At 45.4% G+C, this 21937-nt stretch overlaps 1 protein-coding gene across 2 annotated transcripts in view; it reads left to right on the forward strand.

Moving 5' to 3' along the window:
• Window positions 1–21937, forward strand: part of banp (BTG3 associated nuclear protein) — a 46049-nt gene that overhangs the window by 5752 nt on the left and 18360 nt on the right. For both annotated transcript variants that reach the window (XM_086208035.1, XM_086208036.1), the window contains exons 7-11: window positions 2273–2512; window positions 5086–5244; window positions 8912–9033; window positions 10915–10986; window positions 13452–13496. In XM_086208035.1, coding sequence (XP_086064161.1) covers window positions 2273–2512; window positions 5086–5244; window positions 8912–9033; window positions 10915–10986; window positions 13452–13496 — 638 coding nt within the window. The remainder of the gene's footprint in view (window positions 1–2272; window positions 2513–5085; window positions 5245–8911; window positions 9034–10914; window positions 10987–13451; window positions 13497–21937) is intronic.

The following is a 21937-nucleotide window of genomic DNA, read 5'->3' on the forward strand; positions in this document are numbered from 1 at the left end:
ACTGGAAGTGCTTCCAGAGGCTTGTTCGATCGCCCAAAGAGCAAATCTCTCTGTCCAGTCTGGTTCTGAACTATCCGCCTACGCCCACACTTTTCAGCTCGTCTGTCTCTTGTGGCTTGACAGCCGGCTCACTTCTGTGTGGCTTCTTCTTCTATGAGGTTTGTGAGGTTTTTAATGGTGGTCGATTGTCAAACCAGCTCCAGGGTGCCTTACTGCCACCTACTGGCAGTGTGGGGTAGAAGAACAGAACTGTGAGTGCAGCTGAGCTGCTACAGTGTGCTTGGAGACCAGAGTTTTGCACAAACTTACAATGTATTAAGATATACATTTTGCATATTTGAATATTCTTTTATTTATATGTGTATGGAATATGGAATATTCCTCCACTGCCTTGGTCCACATACTGTTAAACAATGTCCAGTCTTGTTTTACTAACCCAGTGAAAAACACTGGAGCGCTGCGATACAGCCAACAAAGCTTTTGTGCCTTGGAAACAACAATGGTGGGAATTCCAGGGTGGGGACTTGTCCTCAGTTGTACATTCCCTATTCTACCCACCAGGTTGTCCCAGTCATTGCACCAGGACCTCCACGTGCTTCTGTTGTCACACGAGGAGTTGTACGCTGCGTCTTTTCACCTGTCGTGTGGGAGGATCACAAATTTGCCCCCAGGTCCACCCGGGACACGTGACCAGAGCATATACCCTCATCCAGCTTCCCACCCACAGACATGGCCAAGTGTGTCAGTGCGGATGCCTGACTGAGCTGGAGGCAACACGGAGGCTGTGGACCCTGTGTTGATAGGCTGCAGCCGTCTATCCTGCGACCTGTCTTCCATTATTCTTTTGTTCTGTCTGACATGATGATGATGATGATGATGATGAAGCTGGCCGGGCTAAACCTGGCATCGGATACAAATCAATCCAGCCAGTTGTTGGACTCTGAACTTTACTTGAAAGACCACAGTGGGCCTGGTGTTGCATAGCCAGGAGACCCTGAGCAGTAATTATTTTTGCAACTGTAGGTGGGTAAGTTTTTGGTCGTCACTCAGGATCAGATTGTTGGAGGACTGTGAATTACCCACAGAAAAGCCATCGTTTTATTAATGTAATATGTTGTTGTGAAGAGGAGAAGAAAGCAGATGCCAGTGCAGAGTGGTGAAAGGCACTGCAAGCAACAACAGACTCTTTCTATTTTCTTTCGTTAGGCCTTAAGCGTGATTCTGTTTGACATCTCAGCAAGATCAAGGTCACTCAGGGAGAAACACTGGTGCCTGAATGGAGTGTGGAGCAAGGCCACGTGTGCTGACTGTAATGCAGAATGCTGTTAATTACTAGTTACTTTTCATTTTTGTTTGGACCTCAAAATAATTGCTCATTTGTTTTCCATTGTTTGATAACTTCTTCATAGAATTATTTCAAGATTGACTTATTTCATCTGACACCCATCATATTCAGCAAAGTGTGTTGTTGTGACACATTCATGCCCCGTGAGGGTTCTGATGAAACAGCCTAATTTGTTATTCATGCTTTCAGTTGCTCTTACTGAGCTCGGGGGAGAACAGTTGACTTCTGCTTGTGCAAACCCAAATTAAGTCCATAGTCTTGTGATATTTGCTGTGATGGTGGGTTTGGTATTTTTTAGTGCTCTTCAGATTCTTTCTTATCTTCAAAGGCTGACTATTATTCCTTCATTTGCTGCTGTGGTTAAAAAACCTGTTAGTCAGCATGAGCTACATGGTACCATGTGGCCCTCAGAGCCGCGTGTCTCACGCTTTGTTGTCTGTTTGCCTTTGTGGTGGACTTAACGGCTAACATACACTTTTGCCTGCAAAGGAAATACTTTGATTTGATGTAATTGAAGGAGACACTCGGATTTCTAAAGCTGAAGCAGTTAAAGGGCCCAATATCAGGCAGGAGTTGAATGAGCAATACAAGTAAAAAAAGGTTAATCACCACAATACCGAAGATCGTTTTCCTGGCGCAGTGAATATAAACCAAGGCAGGCCTCATTTCATAATTATTATGACGTTAAGATGTGTAGAACAGAAGCCCCATCCATTCAAGGAGGGTTCCTTTATGTTGCCACACGAGTGCGCTGTTGCATCACTTGAAGTATCTCACAAGCTCTCTCCAGCATGACGTGTGTCAACTTGACAGGGTGGATGTATTTAGCTTTGTAACCCTAAAGGAAGGGTAGGTGTTATTTCCATTCCCTTGGATACAAGTTTGCTCATCTGGGTTCTGAAATACCTTCTCTACTGTTCTTTCTAGATGATTACCCAGGGGGCACCTGGCTGGGAGATGAGAACAACCCAGAGATGCGAGTTCGTTGCCCAGTGTCGCCAGCTGACATGCTCCACATCACCACAAACTGCCGTACAGCAGAGAAAATGGCACTGACACTATTGGACTACCTGTTCCATCGGGAGATCCAGGCCATGTCAAACCTCTCCGGGCAGGGCAAACATGGCAAGAAGCAGCTGGATCCACTCATGATTTATGGCATTCGCTGTGAGTGTTTGCTGCAGACATACCAACATCTGCCATTGATGGCCAAATCAGTTAAAGGCTTTGTAATTGGCCCTGGTGGAGAACATGTCATCAAACATGTTGTTTCGGTTTTTTCCTCTTCCACATGTCCGTTAATCAGGTAACATACTCTTAGAAGACTCCAGTTTAGCTCAGACGTGGCAACCTGCTCCACAAGCTCCATCTTTCTTGTGTGCAGCTGCCTGCCAGCCGTGTTTTCTGATGAGCTTTCCCAGACAATTTACACAGGACGTTCAGAAGAATTCTGTTACTCATTGCCAGTATCTTTCCAAAGACATTATCAGCTTCACTGCATGCATATTGGTTGTTTTACCTCCGAAATTAACACCCATCATCTGCCAAATGTGAGTAGATTTCCCATTGGCATCTAGACCTTGTTGGACATTTGGTCAGATGGCTGATAAATGTTTGATCAAAAATATTAATGTAATAAATGTCTGTCATGGCGGCCCGGTGGAGCAGTGGTCCTCACTGTGGCCCCCAGCAAGAAGGTTGTGGAGCCCCGGCTGCAGCACGGGGTCTTTCTGGGTGAGTCTCCATGTTCTCCCTGTTCCTGCTGGGTTCTCTCTGGTACTCCAGCTTCCTCCACAGTCCAAAGACATCAAGAGGGACCAGGTTAATCCAGACTCTAAATTGACCGTAGGCGTGGCTGGGAGAGCCAATGGTTGTCTGTCTCTATGTGTTGGCCCTGCCATGGACTGGTGACCTGTCCAGGGGGAAGGCTGCTGGGATAGGCTCCACCCCCACCACCCTGAACAGGAGAAGAGGGGGAACATGGAGGGATGATGGGTGGATGTGTGATGGATGGATGGATGATAGATGGATGGATGGAGGGATGATGGGTGATGGATGGATGATAGATGGATGGAGGGATGGATGGATGATGGATGTCTGTCATTATGGCAGAACAAAATGCAACTGCTGGAGCAATCAAGATGGCCTGAGCTCAGGCCACACACCCTCTCCAGGCTTCTAGGTCTCTTACCATTACATACCTGAATAGGAGTGCCGTGCACCTGCACCATGAGTAGGGTTCAAGTACTGGCTACAACTGTAAAGAAGCAACACCATGAGGCATTCGTGCAACCATGGATGAAGTCCTGGATGAGTCTGAACTCTAAACAGCTCTGTACAGAGAAGCGCATGAGACTTCAAGCTATATTCAGCTGCAGCCGGTAAACGGATGTATCTGTTCTGAAGGACAGGCTGCTTACATTTTCTGCTACAAATGTGGCTGGGAAGCTAAAAATGACTCCTTCGGGACTCACTGTTGCCACTTGAGGATCAAGGTGGTATTTCGCGGCAGGTTGACCAGGGCGAGCTTGTTGAGGCTAAAATGATAGGTTACAAAAGACCCCCTACACAGAATGAAGACTTTGCCATGAGGGAAGCATCACTGCATGATGAGTGAAAACAAATGAACCAATGAAAGACCAGACACAACACCAGAACTCAGCAGCACAAGGCCCACGCATCACTGTGGGAACGTGGTTGATAAGATGGAGGCTCTCTGCTATGGCTGCCCCGTTACACCACACCATGACAAACTTACTGCTGCACAGACAACACTTAGGGAAGTCACGAGTTCTGCTTATATCATACAAAATGCCTTTACTCAGCTAGGGTTTGAATCCTTGCCCCTTAAATCAACAAATGAACTCTGTGAGACCTTCCCACACTTCAGCCCCACGCCATTACAAAGCAGCATCGAATTGAACACAGAAATAGACTGCAGTCTGTACTCCCATGGCATTTACAACGACATGCATTCATCACTGCGCACAAGCATTAATGTTGAACACATTTCTGAACATACCAGACCCAAAACGACAAGCACATGTCTGGCAGAAAGAGCTTAACGGAGTCGCCCTTAATTCAGTGAAGCCTTTGATTCCTGTTTGATTCCTACACACACTTATATTTCATATTAGGGCTCTTTTAGCTATAGGCTGTCTTTATGTAGCCTAACGTAGAGGTATGCAGGTAATGGAGCAGGGCCAGGTCACTTCTGAGTGACTCACTCTACTGTTCCCAAGAGAAGGAATGAAGGAACACCTTGACTGCCTGCCTGTACACGACCCATCAGGTGCAAGGGCTGCCATCTATCTACAGTTAATACTCAGCCTCCCCAGGCTTTAGCTGCATTGAAAATTTGAGCAGAAATGAGATGTCAGTCAATCCCTTAAATGCTTCGAAGTGCCTCTGTAGACAAGCATGCAGAGGTGAAGTGCCCCTGTTCTGTGGCCATTGTAGTGCACCAGCCTCTGGTTTTATTTTAGCTTTAATATTCGTTTTCAATCTTTTCTTGGCTTCGTACCTTGAAGTTTTACTGCTAAGTATCTGTACCAACAATTCTGTTATCCTCAGCTTTAATGAAAGACACAACCTGCGAATTTGAGTCTTACAACTTGACTGTTCGGACCTCAAAGGCTGTTATGCAGGTTATTTTGGTGACACGATTTCCTTTTTCATGGACAATACTTGTGTACGTGTGCAGTCAGTGATGACCTGTGACCTCTGTCATTTCTCTGCAGGCCACTTGTTTCACAAATTTGGCATCACAGAGTCCGACTGGTATCGCATCAAACAAAGTATTGATTCCAAATGTCGCACAGCTTGGAGACGCAAGCAGCGTGGTCAGAGTCTGGCTGTCAAGAGCTTCTCCAAACGCACACCTCGCAGCTCAGTCACAGGTGAGGTACATGTCATCTTCTCACATGCACCCATGACACTCACTGGACACCCCAGGTCTTTATGATGCAGTGCACAACCACATCTACACATGAACAGTGAAGACAGAGATCCTTCTTTCTCATGCTGCATCAATGTCCATGATAAAAATGAATCAGAACCTTGACAATATTATTAGTATTATCTTTATTATTGCCTTTATTTAACCTGGTCGGTCCCGTTGAGACACAGTGACCTCTTTTTCAAGGGAAGCCTGGCCAAGACAGCAGCATAGAAAAGATGCAACAATTACAAAACACACAGAAGTCACACAGCAACAGAGATAGAATACATTGCACAATAGAAGCAGCAGGACTAAGGCTCCGGCTTCACATTAAAACAAGAACAAGAAAGACAAGAAGTGCAGTATGAAGCTGCTCCAATTTCTCTCACATGAGTTTTCAAAGATCCAAGGTTGATGAGCTCCTTTAACGTGAGAGTTCCAAGCAGCAGGTGCCGCACACTTAAAGCAGTGCTTAACTTTGGGCACGTTTCGTACATAAAACTCATTAGTGGTAATCGCTTTGGGATTTGGAGGAATAATTACATTAATAGTGGGGGAGCAGACCCACGGCAGCTTTATAAATAAAAATATGCCAGTGTGCAAGGTGTCGTGCTGCCAGAGATGGCCACTCAACTCGAGCATATAAGGAGCAACCACCTGTTTGTTCTGAGAGAGGGACGGCGGCAGCGTTGGAGCTGTCATTAGTGTCATCGTGCAGCTCTGGTGATTTCTTGTAGGTAGAGAACAAATATAAAAACAATCCACACTGGCAAATACACCTTGATTTCTGAGTCTGAGTCTCTGTGGCCTCAGGGCTCCAGGGAGGTGAAGGGTCCTCCAGGAATAGTGACCTCATATTCCAAGACAACTGATGGTTTGTTTGGCTCGATTAGGTTCAAAATTACAAACTAATGTGTCATATAATAATGTTGGAGTGCTGTAGAACAATTAAAACAGTAAATGACCTTTTAAAGTCAAATTAACGTAAGCTGAAGCTGTAAACTGTAATTGATTTTGGAATTGTGGAATGCTTTGGGAGTTGGTGCATCAATATCTGTTTCCATGTCCAGACAGACTTGATAGCTGACCTGCCTGGCTCCCCTCTCATAAACCCTAACTGATAGCGTTGCTGAGTTTCTGTGTTTCAGTCAAACAAGGTGCACTTTGGGTGGGGAGAGGAGGAGATATCTGCTGCTGCTCGGGGCAGTGACATCGCTGCATCTCACTGGAGCACAACATGATGAGTCTGCTTCAAGTCATGAAGTCATTCGCTTTGAGCAGTCGGTATAGATGTGGGCCTACTGCTTAAGCTTTGAAATGAATTGATAGATGTGCTTTTAAGCTTCAAACATGGAGGATGTTGTTGCCAAGCACTTTGGCCTGTGACCTCTTTCATTGGTAGCCAAAGCTTTTGTATGGATAGATGCTAATTATTAGAGTAACTCTGGCTGGTTTAGCTAAACGTTGGGCCGCGTGTGGAAATCCTGGACAGAAGTACGGAACTGGACGACATGTTTCCTGCCTCACATAAACATATTGTCACTACATCTGAATGAACAGAAAACACTCGTCTCTGCCGTCGGGTTATTTAGGGTCAGGCTGTGTTGGCGTCTGACCGAGGCCGGGGTTCTCCATGCACAGGCATTCCCAGCAGCCAGCAGAGAGGCTGCAATGGATGAGGTGAAGTGAAGGACGAAGTTTTGCTGAGTCAAGGACAAAGTGATGCTCCTTACTGTGAGAGCAGTAACAGTCAGCAGGAGTTTCTCCTAAATGTTCGTACTTGTTCAACAAGCATTTAAACATGTAGAAAAGTAAGTTTTCAACTGCTTTCTGTGTTGAAAGTTGTCACGATCAAGTTAAAACAAAGCCTGTCTGAATGTAGACCAGCAGGTGTGTGGCTTCACCTTTCGTCGCCAAAAAGTATGAAGAAGTTGTAAATTCTTGTAAATGCAGCTGCTGGCTGTCAGAAGGGTGGTTTGTTTATTTACAGACTTTCATTTCAGTCAGTGTTGGAAATTTTACTCATTCTCCTCCTAATTAGACTCATGACTATAAAATGGGCTTAAATTGTACAAACAATCTGCAAATTTCAAATAGAAAAACAGGAAATTCGGTGGGAAGAAAAAACAATTTTGAAAAGGTTGAACAAATTCGATGGGGTTGTGAAGGTTTTCCTCTATTTTTACATCTGCATACTGCCACAACGGCGGTTGGTCAGTTTGATTTGTGGGCCACCCAGTTGCATAAATTACGCTCACGTCTTCTGCACCAAAATGCGGTTTACTAGATCACCTTTCTTTTCTGCCTTTCAGTCCCTCTTCTACTGTAGTAGATACAGTACTATCCTCCATTGATGCAAGTACTGTACTGCATTTCTTTAGACTGTCCCATCAGAGGCTTCTTATTTCCGCCGCCAGATGAAGGTTATTTTAAGAGCGTGTGTAATGCTGCAGATGGTTGTAATCTGCACACAATGACTGCTGTCCTTCCCTCCCTGCGAGCCATCACCTCTCACCTTTGACTAGGGAACGTACGCCTGCAGAGGAAACCCAAATATCCTGTGAAGGCACACTAGGGGTAGATTTTCAGGCCCTGCCTTTTCGGGCCACACACACCCAAGAGTGTACAACACAAATACTAGCATGTGCAAACATGACAAAGGACACACACACACACCAATCATTTCCCCTCAATCAAATTACATGTTAATGGGCTGGAAAGAAGGAATTCTTCTGCTTTTAAAATGATTATTTATCAGTGAACCAGCAAGTAGAGCTCAGACCAAAATATCGTTTCTGCAGGCCACCTGGCTCTCACTTCCTCGTCTGGCAAACACAAGGACTGGGTTATTTACTTAATAGCAGCAGTAACGAAAGATGGGAGACAGTCTTACTTTGAGAAGCAACATGCAGCGGAACAGAACCTTTGAGGTGCTTGTGATGTGTTATGTGTTTTGTGTCATTAAAGCAGCATTTCACAATTTTTTTGGTCAGTTTGGGCTCAAAACACCTCTTGGCACTGAGACCGCTAGAGTTTTTGTTATGAGGAATCCCATGCTTGTGGTCTTTGCACAGACCGAATGGTCTTTTCACCTTCATGGTTCACAGGAGAATGCGGGATTGTGTGACCGTCATGGTTTGAGGTAGTGTGGCACCTTGGTGTGTGAAGTGACCGGTCTGTGTGGGGGTTTCAGGCTGCTGCTGGGATGGCGGGCGTTCAGACCGAGACCCGGAGTTTGTGCTTGGCTGCTCGACCATGAGTGTGTTTGAAATGCTAGCTGGCGAGTCCTGTAATTAGGCATTTGATAAACACTTCTAAACACACCAGCAACCACAGATGGCCTGGGAATTAGCCAGGAGTTTGATTAGTCAAGAGTCTGAGTCAAGTCAAGGTTATTTGTACAACACATTTCACATGATGGGCAGTGAACTTCAAAGGAAATGTAAACAAAATATGTTTCAAAAAAGATGGTATTAGAAAAGGACGAGAATCTGAGGAAGGAAATATGTTCCACTCACATGAACTTAGACACCTCATCCTTGTGTCTGTGGAATCAGTCGCTCTGTGGCTGAGTCCCTTGTAGACATGAGCATACCCGTGATCCGAGTGCTTCTCCTCCTGACCAGAGGGAGGCATCGCAGAAGAAGCAGCCCACATCGAGACGTCCACCCAGCAGACCTTGCATTACACGCTGGCCAATCAGCAGGTCCAGTTCCACCGCATTGGTGAGGATGGACAAGTTCAAGTGGTGAGTGTTTGTTGGAATGCATCATGTCACTGGGGGCGGCCTGTTGATATCATTCTTTGTTCCTGTTGCTGTTACCATGTGACGGATGGTCTCACAGAGCAGGTTTGTAGTGCACAGAGACGGATCACTCCACCCACCTCAATGACACATAAGGCAGAAATACAGTACAGCTAACACCAATGAGGGAGCGGCAGCCCAAGCTCAGGGATCAGATGACCTTGTACAGCTGTTGATGTCAAAGGTCACAATCAGGCCCACCACAGCATAATGGGTGGGCTGACGAACAGGAAGTGACCTGGACTACTTAAGCTGGTCTTTTCTACGTCCCTCATTCCAGACTACACAATAACAGTGGCTGGAGCATGTATGTACAAGTAAACAGAATAAAATGCACTCAACACACTTGGTATGCCTACCAACACTTTTGAGTGGCCTGTTCAACAACAATGAACTCTCTCAACGCAACCATCACATGAGAGGAGCAGCCACTCACAGCTGGACTAAATAGAGAATACCAAGCTGGAGGAGATGGAGGAGCACCGGCTCCAGGATCATCGCAGATATGAAATATTGGCTTGGATTAATTGCTGCTGGCATTCAAGAATCACGGATTGATTCAGTACTCAAGTGCTGAACTGTGTATTCTGTTGATTTCTTATCAACAAAGTCAAAACACAGAATACAGTGACCCGAGTGTGTCGCTTCTGTAGGCTGGTGGGGGGGCAGAGTAGCTCATGAGCTGCTGTCATCACCGTACTCTGACCTGGGCAGAGCCAGCACTCTGACACAGGAATTCTATATGTTGTAGGACAATTCAGCCATGATGTTCATAACTGAAGGTGGAAGAAACTATGAAAAAGGACAAAAGTTGGAATTCTGTACATTCATTCACAGTATTGTGTTATGCTAATCAAATATGTAATGGAACAGTGCACAACAAAGTGCACCATTTGTGTCTCTAAGGCGCGCACACACACAGGCGCACACACACAGACAGGCACACACACACAGACAGGCACACACACACAGACAGGCAGCCCTGCTATGATCATAGCTGTAGCTTGACTGCTAACTTGGTCGTTCATCGAGCCTGGTGGGGATCAGACAGCCAGTTTCCTTTTGTTGTAGTGGAAAAAAGTTCACCCACTAAAAATGCACCTGAGTGATGAAAACCCCCAACTGGAACCTGGAGCCAGTCGCTGGGGCACGCTGCTGGACGTGACAGTGCTCCAGAGGTTGGTCGTCATTTGCAGGGATTTTGCTGTTCTCACTACATGATGCATGAGGTTTAAAGTGCTGACATGAGGTTTGTGCTCAGAGAAGGTTAGGAGCAGGCATAAAAACAGAAAGTGCGAGTGGTTAAAAATAACAGAAGATGGAGGAGTGGGGGAGAATAATTGTCAGGAACCAACTGTGCATTATGATCCTCCTGATACTCGTTAAAGCGTTAAAGGGTGCAGCTGAATTTATGAAGCTGCGAGTAGAGCAGAGGAGATGGAGCACTCCTGCTGGCAGTGATTCAGTGTTGAACCTCCATGATCGCTGCAAAATGTGACTGCTGCTGTCGCTTGATTGACCAGCGTACTTAAAGGTGGATTTAATTTCACTTTTTGCCATAGAGAAACCTTTAAGTTTACTTTGAACACATTTAAAAATATATATATATGTATAAAACTAGAACATGTACATATTTGCATATGCAAAAAAAAAAAACCCATCCTCAAAGTAAATCAAAATTCCAGTGATTGTAAACAATTCCAGTAATAATGAGTAGAAAACCTTATTTGGACAAAAAGTAGATGCATTTCTGACTTAGTGAAATGTTTGTTCTTCTAATATCTATGTTTTTGTTGGTTGTCTCACCTGCCGTGTGTCTCTCAGATTCCACAGGGCCAGCTGCACATTGCCCAGGTGCCACAAGGGGAGGAGGTGCAGATCACACAGGATAGCGAGGCAAGTGTGTGTGTGTGTGTGTGTGTGTGTGTGTGTGTGTGTGTGTGTGTGTTCAAAATAGATTAGGTTACCACTCCTGCTGTGAAAGTATCCTTGCTACATGAGATGGCCATCATATCGTCACTGGGAGACTGTGTCTCTGTGACTGTGAGCAAGAATGCAACTCATTAGCCTGGTTAGCTAATGAGTTGCAGCGTTTCACTGGCAATTTTAAATTCAGTATCGGCACTCTTGGACACCTCGGCATACATTTCATCTATAAACTGCACTGCAAGTTTTCTTCAAGTCCTTCATGCCAAGAAACGGACACATTTCAGAGGCGCCACACAATGAGAATCCATTATTCTTTCAAGCTTTTGTGTCATCAGATGTGACGCTCGCTATGAAATGAAAAGCTTGCCATGTTTTTCCTCAGAAAATTAGGGTTGATCTCACTCCAGCTGCAGGGTGAAAAAGTGTCAAATTTGTAGCTACGCCCTTGTCCTGGTGATTGATCAAATTTTGGATTGTGCAACTGTAGACTAAAAGGTTGTTTATTTCCAAAGAAAGAAAAGAATAATCAATAGAACCATGACTCCCCCCTGTGGTTCATGTGCCTCAGCTACGTCAGGGGTACACAAAAAATCTGTCGTGATCTCTCAAAACCCCCATTAAAAATAAACTAGTGATTTATGTTTTTCCCACCTGCACTCTGTGAACACCTGATACTTCTCTTGCTCTGACCCTGATCAGGCACGAAGCTCTAGCCAATCAGAGGCAGAGTAGTGCCGTGGGTGTTTTTTGTGGGGTTGTGCCCCCAGTAGGCCAATGGGAACCTCTTCCTTGGCCAGCCCTTTAGCACCCAATATGTTGTCTAACTTATCAAACATGGATAAAAGTTTGAAAGGATGTCACCCCCACAGCCACGGGAGCAGCAGTGGATGCATCTCACCAGCTGAAGAGGCGAGTCTGGTGCTTCCAGTCCAGGCTCTCACAGAAGTGTCACTAATATCATTGGTGCTAGCTGGCCACTGGTGGTGCCAGATCCAGTTGTCAGGAGCACATAACCCTAGCATGGTGCCTGGATAAAAACCTATGCAGACCGGGGGGGTGGCCAGGACTTGAGCCTGGGACCTTGTTTCTGTGAGGCAACCACACCAACCACTGAGCCGAGACATAACTGAGCGTGGTCGAAATCATGAAACTGCATTGGTTGTCTTTGCCTGGTGGCTCTTATTTGCAGGTAAAGCAAAGTGCACTGGTTACAGCTTGACAAGGTGTCTGCACAAAAGCAGATGTTGCCGTTGAGTGTCTGTATATCTGCCATGTCATGCATCAGAATCCAGGTCCCACCCCTTCCACTGTTGACCGTGGTCATCATTAAAGATTATTAGAGGATGTGGGAAAGAGAGAGATTGATTCCAGGGCGCCAGTCTGTGTAAACACACATGCAGTCGCACAGTGTTTAGGACATGTGGCTCATATGCATGACGGCTTTACATTAATGCAAAAACAATTGACACTTCGGCCACATGTTTTTCACATTTCCTCTCCAGTTGAGCTAAACAGCACTCAGAGGGAGAAATGCACGAATGAGTGAGAGTCCGAGTGAATTGGAGGCAGAAAAGCTCTAAAGCCTTTCCTGCTCTTTGTGGCTGAGCCCAGTTTTTTTCCTCCTCTCTCCTTCCTAGTCCATGATATTGTTTGTTTTTTAGAGCTCAAAGCTTAGCAACAAAATTCCGGTTCTCCCAAACTGCCACTCACAGAATATGTTTTCATTAGGAATGGGCCTCTCTCATCAAAGGCATTGGTTTGAGCATGCTTGAGAAGGAAATGAGTTGTTTGGGAGATTTCGCTGCTCTTTCACCATATGGCACGGCAGACAGCGCTGCATGTACATGAAGTACAATTAGCAGGAGAAAACAGCCGAAGCTTGGCAGACTAAATACGGCACATCAGATGGCCCTCATGTGGCCTTGTGAATATCGCTGTGGGTGTGCAGGGATTTTATGATGGTCATTGCATCGCGGTGAGACCGACGTGATGCGCTCATGCCTGTGCAAATGTTTCTGTAATTGTTTGTGGAAGTCTTGATGAAGCCAAAAGGCAGAATAGCTGACATGTAATACCAGGACTCTGCATCTGCTTTTTATTCCTTAGTTGTCATGTATTAACTCTGAAGAATGTTGCACACTCAGTAACTCAGTTTTGACTTCTTTCAGATATTATCACTGTCAATCAACACGTTCTTCATTAGCCGAGGTTGATTTTGAAGATGGACTGTATGAACTGGCTCTGGTCACCATGTCAGGACATAACTTATCTCCTCTCCAGTCTCTTGAGGGTCATCGCTAGTGCACTCAAGTAGAAAACTAGTGTGTTGTAATGTGTTGCACATTGTTTGGTGGTTCCTGATCTGAGTGAATTGTGGATGTAGTGTGAACTGAAGGAGGGTTTTGACATGATGCACAATCTCTCTATTTCAGGGAAATCTCCAGATCCACCAGGTGCACGTTGGCCAGGATGGACAGGTAAGAACAATCCATCAGGTCGAATATCCAATAATCTGAATTTTTTATGCCTACTGACAAGAAATCGGTAGCAGCTTGCACTGTGGGAAAGAGTAGAAATAATATGCCAACAAGAGTGTAGAAATATGCCCTTGTCCAGACGTAGGGCCTTCCTCCTGTATTTACTGTGACACATTGAAGTTTGCTTGGGCTTTTCTGTGTGAAAACAAACTGAACTGAGGAAACTGCGTCAAGTTTACAACCACATCAGTTGACCAGGACCAGAGCAAACAAACTGTAGGTGTGAAAATGCCCAAACGCGTTGACTGCTTTGGCCTTAAGGAGCTTGTTACAGGTCCCCTGTAATATTTATGCTCAAATAAATACTGTGTCTCTTTACACTGATTGGAGTTGCCAGGAAGTGTGCAGGATCTTGTTTTAGTTTTAATACGAAGAATTCACAGTAGGATGACAAACATGAGCGATGAGGCTTGGGTGTATACCAGCTGCTGAACGGTACCAGAGTACCCTGCTGTCAGAAGCTGCTCCGCTGGCAGAGCCTTTGTCAAGTAGGCAGTTTTACACAGACACAGAAAAGGAAATACGGAGAGCTCCTCATCTATGGTCATCTGTTGTTTTTGCTGTTCTTCATTTGTCTCCACTCTACACACACTCACACTCACACACACACACCCACACACACTCACACACACACACACTCACACACACACACACACACACACTCACACACACACACACACTCACACACACACTCACACACACACTCACACACACACTCACACACACACACACACACACTCACACACACACTCACACACATACACTCACACATACACTCACACACACACTCACACACACACACACACTCACACACACACTCACACACACACACACACTCACACACACACTCACACACACACTCACACTCACACACACACACCCACACACACTCACACACACACACTCTCACACACACTGTCACACACACACACTCACACACACACTCACACACACACTCACACACACACACACTCACACACACACTCACACACACACACACACACACTCACACACACACTCACACACATACACTCACACACACACTCACACACACACTCACACACACTCTCACACACACACACACACACACTCTCACACACACACACACACACTCTCACACACACACTCACACACACACACACTCACACACACTCACACACACACACACACACTCTCACACACACACACTCTCACACACACACACTCACACACACACACTCTCACACACACTCTCACACTCACACTCTCACACACACTCTCACACACACACACTCTCACACACACTCTCACACACACACACTCTCACACACTCTCACACACACACACTCTCACACACACTCTCACACACACTCTCACACACACTCTCACTCACACACACACACACACACACTCTCACACACACTCTCACACACACACTCTCACACACACTCTCACACACACACACTCTCACACACACTCTCACACACACACACTCTCACACACTCTCACACACTCTCACACACACACACTCTCACACACACTCTCACACACACACTCTCACACACTCTCACTCACACACACACACACACACACTCTCACACACACACTCTCACACACACTCTCACACACACTGCATCCATGTCTGGTCATCCCCTCCATCCTCCATCTCTGTTTTGGATGGAGGGCCCTTCCTGTTTCTCTGTTCTGTCCTCTGAGATCCAAGAGCGTCTCGATCAAAGCAGAGCCGGCCTGTCTGTGACCGCTGCTGGCCACATGTGGATGCCTGAAGACCAGCACATCATTTCACTTCCATGATTTCATCATTTTCTTTCTAGAAGCTATCCTTTAGAGGGAAGGAAGTGCTTTCTCACGCTTCCTGTTTGTTAAATCGCTTGTGTTACTTCACTGGGACAGGTGTTTTTATGTAACCGTGAGTTTTTTCCTGCTCAAATGTGGAGGCTACGTGTTAGGAGCCATTACGCTCAAACTGAATTACACATTACAGTTTTCAAGGCAATGTAGATGTGCAGCACTCTCTCACAACTGTGGCTGACTAACGCTGTCTGAGACCAGGCCTTTTCTGATTCATCGGGGGTCGTGTCATGTCCAAAGCTGCCAAGGTTTCTTAAATGCACCATTTGTCTTTCGGGAAGAGGAGTTCTCAGACAAAATTGAGACACTCGATCTTAAAAATGAAATGATAAACACTTGCAAAATATTATGGATTTTGGAAAATGTTGATGCAATTTATAAAACCTGGTGTTCTATCAGTGCTAAAGCTGAACTGGATAGAAGGAAATGATCTGTGAGGCTCTGCTGTGTGATGCCCCCCCCCACACACACACACACACACACACATGGATGAGACCTCTAACTCTGAGAATGCTTATGCGGTGATACATCCGTTGACTTGCCATTGGTCGCTTGTGGGGTTCCAATGGCAGAGTGCCACCTAGTGGTCACAGGAAGTAAGTCTCGTGTATCAAACATCAAAACCAAACTCTGTTGTGCTCATGTGATGTCCAGAAAGGGTAGATTTGTACGTGCATGTTCTCCAGGGCCCCCTAGTGGGTACAGGGAGGGACATTTGCACCACAGTGCACACATTGGTCTGCTCCTACGCGTAGGTTCCACCTCCCTCTCCCTGTGTGTGGGGGTGTAGGGCCCACTAACTCTCATGGCCCTAGCATGAACGCTTGCTTAGGTGAAGATGATGCTTTCCAGTTGTTTTCTTGAATTTTGAAATTTCGTTAATTGCATGATTAGAAACTTTCTGAAGACAAAATGTGCTAAAAAGAAGAATCGGAAACATGCTCCTAGTAGTTTCCCCTCTAACGTGACCTGTTACCTGCTGATGGTCATAATGGAGGATAATCAAGGATAAAGTAATGCTGGTGTGATAACTTTCCAAAGTTGTAAAATCCAGATTTTATTTTCAACCACTTTGCAGTGTTACTGTCTAGTAAGCGAGCAAAAATCCTGAGAGTCCTCAAAGCAGCCTCAGGAGACCTGGTTTTTATTGTCTCAGCAGTGCGCAGGACAACGAGACTTGTATTTGCCACTTTGTTGCTGCTCATAACTCAGAAGAGACGAACACAAGACAGAATGAGACTAGAGATTTTCAACAGATACTTTGCCAATGAAAAGACTAAAGAACTGAATGCAAGTAGCAACTTTGTTAAGTCAGTGAAGTAATGCCTTTTGTTCAGTAATGTGATTACAGGGACGCGCTGGTGGGTGAGGATTGAATAATCTCCAGATGCTGCACGTAAAACAAGTCATCACTCTGCTATATATTATGTCAAACTTTGGGGTGAAGTGGTTGTTGCAAGCCACTTTCTGGCTGGAAAGTTGTGCTTTCAGCTGTTCAGTTTTCATTTTATTGTCTGATTAAGATCTCGGTCTCACAGTTCAGGGCCCCATTGGTGAATACTGGACTTACGGGATATTTTGTTGTTAAAAATGCTGAATTTCTCACGCCCGTGAACACACAAACATGCTTGTGTCCTCATTTGACCAGCTTGTTGAGCCTGACGGCAGCATTCCTCTCCGTCTCTTTCTTCAATCGTGGAACAAGTTTGGTTAAGAGTTTGCATCATTAAACACAACAGTATTTATCAAATCAGGACAGAATCCTTGAACCATTTTTGCAATTTCCCTCGGCCGTTGCAGCGGGTTAGTTGCCGTCGTGATGATGTGCCGTGACATGCATAACATGCATTGATAGATAGAGTTTGGAGCTGCTTTCTGTAATGCGTGTAGGCTGTAGTTCATTAAGAATCAGCACCACAGGGTCCCAGGATGTGAGAACCAGAAACTGCACAAAGGCCTCTATTCCCTTGGCAGTGTCTGGGAGCCTTGTCCAATAAAAAGCTCTTTTATTTTCCCCTTCTTTCCAGCTCATACTTCGATTGTGTCTGTAAAACGATATGAGTGCTGTTCCAAAACAAATACACAGCGATCCTTTCTCCAGCCTCATGTTGCAGATGAAGCTTTTCACACAAACATTGCGGTACTTTACAGTGGCGATGCGTCTCTCTCATATGTTCTCATATTTCCTCAGAGTTGGGGTGGTGGACTTGACTAGGGTCAGCTCTTAATTCTGATTACATCCCAGAGAGACAGTCAGGGCAAACAAGTATAATATCAGTGATACCACTTCCACAAGGACATAAATCACTTTAACCAGATATGGGTGCATACAAATGACTTGTCCTGTTTTTATCGTGATTGGTGTTGTGTGTCTTGGACCAGAATTTGCTAAGAACCTCGGACAAAGACAATACAAATCAGACTTAACCCTGCATGCTTTCTTAAATGTCTTATTTCTCTGTTTACAGAGAGGCCCACATCAAACTGCTGTGTGATGTCACTGTTTTTGTAATCTGGCAGGAAAGTGTGGAGGTGTTGTTAGTGTAACCTAGACTACACAATTCATCACACCACTTCTCTCTTTGTCTCTTTCTGTAAAGCGTTTTCCCATCTCATGGTGCCTTCACTTCACCTTTATTCCCGTGCAGCTGAAGCAGGAAAAAGGCTCCTGCCACATACAGGCACTCCAGCCCTGAGCTGCCTCAGTAATGGTCTTGATGGGCAGCTTGGACACATTTAGATACGTTATATCAATAAAGAAAAGTTGCTGCAGTCTCAAGACAGCTGATTTTCGGCAGCGTCACAGAGGCTCCATCAGCTTCTGCATTTGTCTGCTCCCCTCACTGCTCATTTGGCCTTGGCTGACAGCATTCGTCCTAAGGAGACCTGCGATCAAAAGCCGGGATGTCAAGTCAGTTGTTTAGATGCCTCAGCGACAGCCGCGGCTGGAGGCGTGTTGCTTGGGGTTGTCCATCCACATCCGTCTGATTAAAAAGGTTAATGTCTTATCCCAGGAACTCCATGCAGGAATTTCTTCAACTATAGTACAAATGACCACTCGGAGGAACTGGGAATATTTATATTCATAATGTTGTCTGGCCCACATGGCAGAGGTAAACAACCCCAATATGATTTTTCTATTTTCCGTTAAGTGATTATTGCAAAGATTCTGGGCAAGACAAGGGTCCAGACATTTTTTGTATTTTGGGAGAAGGTGAAGGTTGAAGTTATGAGACGGCTGCAGACTGAACCCTGTGTCTGCCCTCTCTACACCCGTCCTGCTCTGAATTATTGCATGCTAAGAGAACCGTAGTGTGCTACACACATCTCACTATTCACTTTGTTTGTTTGTCTAACTTCTCGTGTGGATTTTGAGTCTGTGTAGTTTGGCATCAGATGTTTGTGTATCCGGTTCCATGTGAGTCTCTGCCAGTGAAGCTCTGACTGTGCCAGCTGAAAGTCTGAGGAAAATGGATCCTAAGATCTCTGCCGGCCAATAAAAAGCCTCTCATGGAGGAGAGACGGAAGGGAAAGCAGACCCATGAAACTATCAAATAAATAGTATTTTACTGTGCTCCCCGTCTGTCATAGCTGCTTATCTAGTGCTCTCTCTCTCTGTCTGTCCGCTGTGATCTTACCCTGCACTGATGCAGACCAAATGGAGGATTTGAAGATGAAAGGAACGAATGACGAGGGGGAGGGGAGGGGGAAAAAAGATGGGGAGTGGAAAGCCAAAAAAGGGAGACTGTCTGGAGGAGATGCCTTGTGCCGTTCATGATTGAAAACTGAGACCAGTTGAGCTGTTGCTTGGGAAGAAAAGACACACTCCGTTAAGAAATGCATTGTTGTACCAAATGCCACAAGAAAGCCTGACAGGGGGGATGATCCACGAGCAGGAGTGACTCAGGCATACACAATGACCTCGGATGCTCCTTTCTCTCTTACCCAGCTTTCTCTCTTACTCTCCACTGTAAGTCTGTGAAAGCCGGAAATAAAAGCCAAACAAGAAAACCTCCAGAAGGGCAACACAGTTGTGTGAGCTGCAATAGTTTCTAGAAAATTCTCCTTTCATCCCGCCAAGTCTGGAAAAACCCAGCACATCCCAACGGGCAGTTTATGAAACAAGCCAATCTACTGATCTTATCACTGACGATGGACCTGAGTGACGCCCACTGGGGGCTTTAGACATGAGTCTGGACAAAGCCCCCCACCAGCCTCACATCCTCCCCCTTGCTGAACCTCTGTCGTCCCGCTCTATCAGCACATGCTGCGTTGCATCTGCTGGATCCTCACAAGTGGCATTGTTCATGGTCAGTGTGGGAACTGGGTCACAGATGGAACAGAGAGTCCGGTGGGGCGCTGGTCCCTGGCAGCGGGCTTCCAGGACCCGTAAACACGCAACCAGTCCAGTCAACTTTTTGATTTGTTATTTTAACACACGAAGCGGATATTTGAACAGTCTTAAGGGGTTAACCTACCAGATTAAGCGTGTGATTTGTGCTGGAATCAAACTGCTGGCCTGTGGCCTGAGTTCCTCTGTCTTCTTTCTCTCTTTGCTCAAGAATGTTGTTTCCAGTATGGAATGGGTTGTTGAGATTCCTGTCCACTCATGAGAAGAGGTAAAATGAGATGAAAGATGCAAACAACATGTTTTATGACCAATGTTTAGTGTACGTAAGCACTCTGGGATTTAGAGGCCTAGTGGTGGATACTGTTTCAAAGGAGTGGTGGTCTGCTTTATGTCCGTGTGGCATCAAGGCCTGGAGATAAAGGGCTTCAGACCAAGGAACTCTAAGTCCTGAATTGTGTGCATACATTTCTAACTCAGCATTTCGGAACAGTAAAGAGGACGGTACCCCAGTGGTCGTTTCTTTTGTCTGTTTGGGCCGAGCCCAGGGTCACAGGCTGTGTGAGTTAGAGGGACCAGATGTTTTAGATTCATTTCGGTGTGACTCAACATCAGCACAGGCCTTGTGTAGCCCTGCCCCACCAACCCTGGGCCCACAATGCTCCATCATTCGTCAGTTTTAACTTCAACATGATCCTGACACGGAAAGCAATTCTTGCAGCCAAGGGCGGATATTTCATGTCGCTATTGGTGGGTGGGGGTAAACCCAAACAATTCTAAAGCAATTCCTGAAGAGGACGCCAAAACTGCCGCCAAAGGTCCCGCTGTATTAAATTTATATATAAAGGGAACTCTTACTACATAGAATTTGATCACTGGTCTTGATTTGTCTGTTTGCAGGATAACTCTAAAACACATTGATACATTTTGATTAAATTTGATGGGTTGTTAGAATTGAGGTTCACAAAAAGTTCCAAAGAATTGGAATCGATTCAGAGCTAATTAGGTCACATCTCCATGGCAGACATGTGCGCCCTCCAGCTGCCCTCTTGTTACGGTCGTCTACTGAATAACTGACAAACGTTTTAAATGATTATTTAAAGTCATGATGATAGATTTTGTAGTAACAAGCAACAAACATCAACCTAACTAAGGCTCATACATAACTAATAAAATAGAGTGGACCAGTTATGAAGCTCGTCCCTGCTTTGATCCATTCCAGATGTCACATTTACTGGTAAATGGAGAGTTCAGATCTCACCTCTTCAGGTCAATACTTGTTTGGGATTCATCCATCCCCATTGCACAGACACACAACAACACTAACTGGATATTTAGTTCTGTTGTTGACAATTTGAACAAAGAGCTGTAGAGAGAGAGAGTTGGGCCGACTCAGGGTTTGAACGGTCAGAACAATTCTGTCATGGCATTGGTTCAGAGGTGGTCACGTGTTTGATGGGCGCCAGGTTCGCTACCATTAACCAATATTTATCCAATGATACACAAAGCAATTACCAGGGAGGAATTTTCAACTTTAATAAATTATCAATAATCAACTTCCACAAATAATCATGGCTGCCCAGCAGGAACGGGGCGGAAACAAACGCTTGGTTTTCCCCGTGACAACGACGGGAGGAGGTCATGGGCGCTGAAGGTTGGAGAAACGCTGGTCACCAACTGGTTTGTCCCTGTTATGGGAGGTTCATGTCAGTTTGTCTCTTTGTGAAGGATTTTTATTGGAAGAGTGAAGTCATGTCATCATTTATTCACATCACGCTCTCAAAAACTCCTGACTGCGCTTTAGAAATGAACGACGACGTTTACCAAGACTTAAGCTAGCATTACTAATGATGACCCTGGCGATAATTAACAGTTGATAAGACCAGCTTCGTTTTAGTTCGCAGTCATCAAAAGGGTTTAAAGTAATGTCAACCTTCTTTCAGTGATGGATGAACTCGGGAGACGAAGGAGAGGCTAAACAGCTTCGTGGTTCATTGAGCGGTTGGACTACAACGCATTTGACAGGCTCGTTTCAGATGTTCAAGCTAACGACACGCTGGGTTATTGAAGCGAGGCCTTTTACATCACGACGGACGGTGGCAGTGACGTTTATCGACTTATTCACGTGAAGAGGAGCGATTTACACCAACATAGCATATCTGCCCCATGAAGTTCCGTCGTA

This window comes from Aulostomus chinensis, chromosome 7 (genome assembly GCF_037954235.1).
Source record: "Aulostomus chinensis isolate RoL2024-O1b breed Wild chromosome 7, RoL_Achi_v1.0, whole genome shotgun sequence".
Taxonomy (NCBI): Eukaryota; Metazoa; Chordata; class Actinopteri; order Syngnathiformes; family Aulostomidae; genus Aulostomus; species Aulostomus chinensis.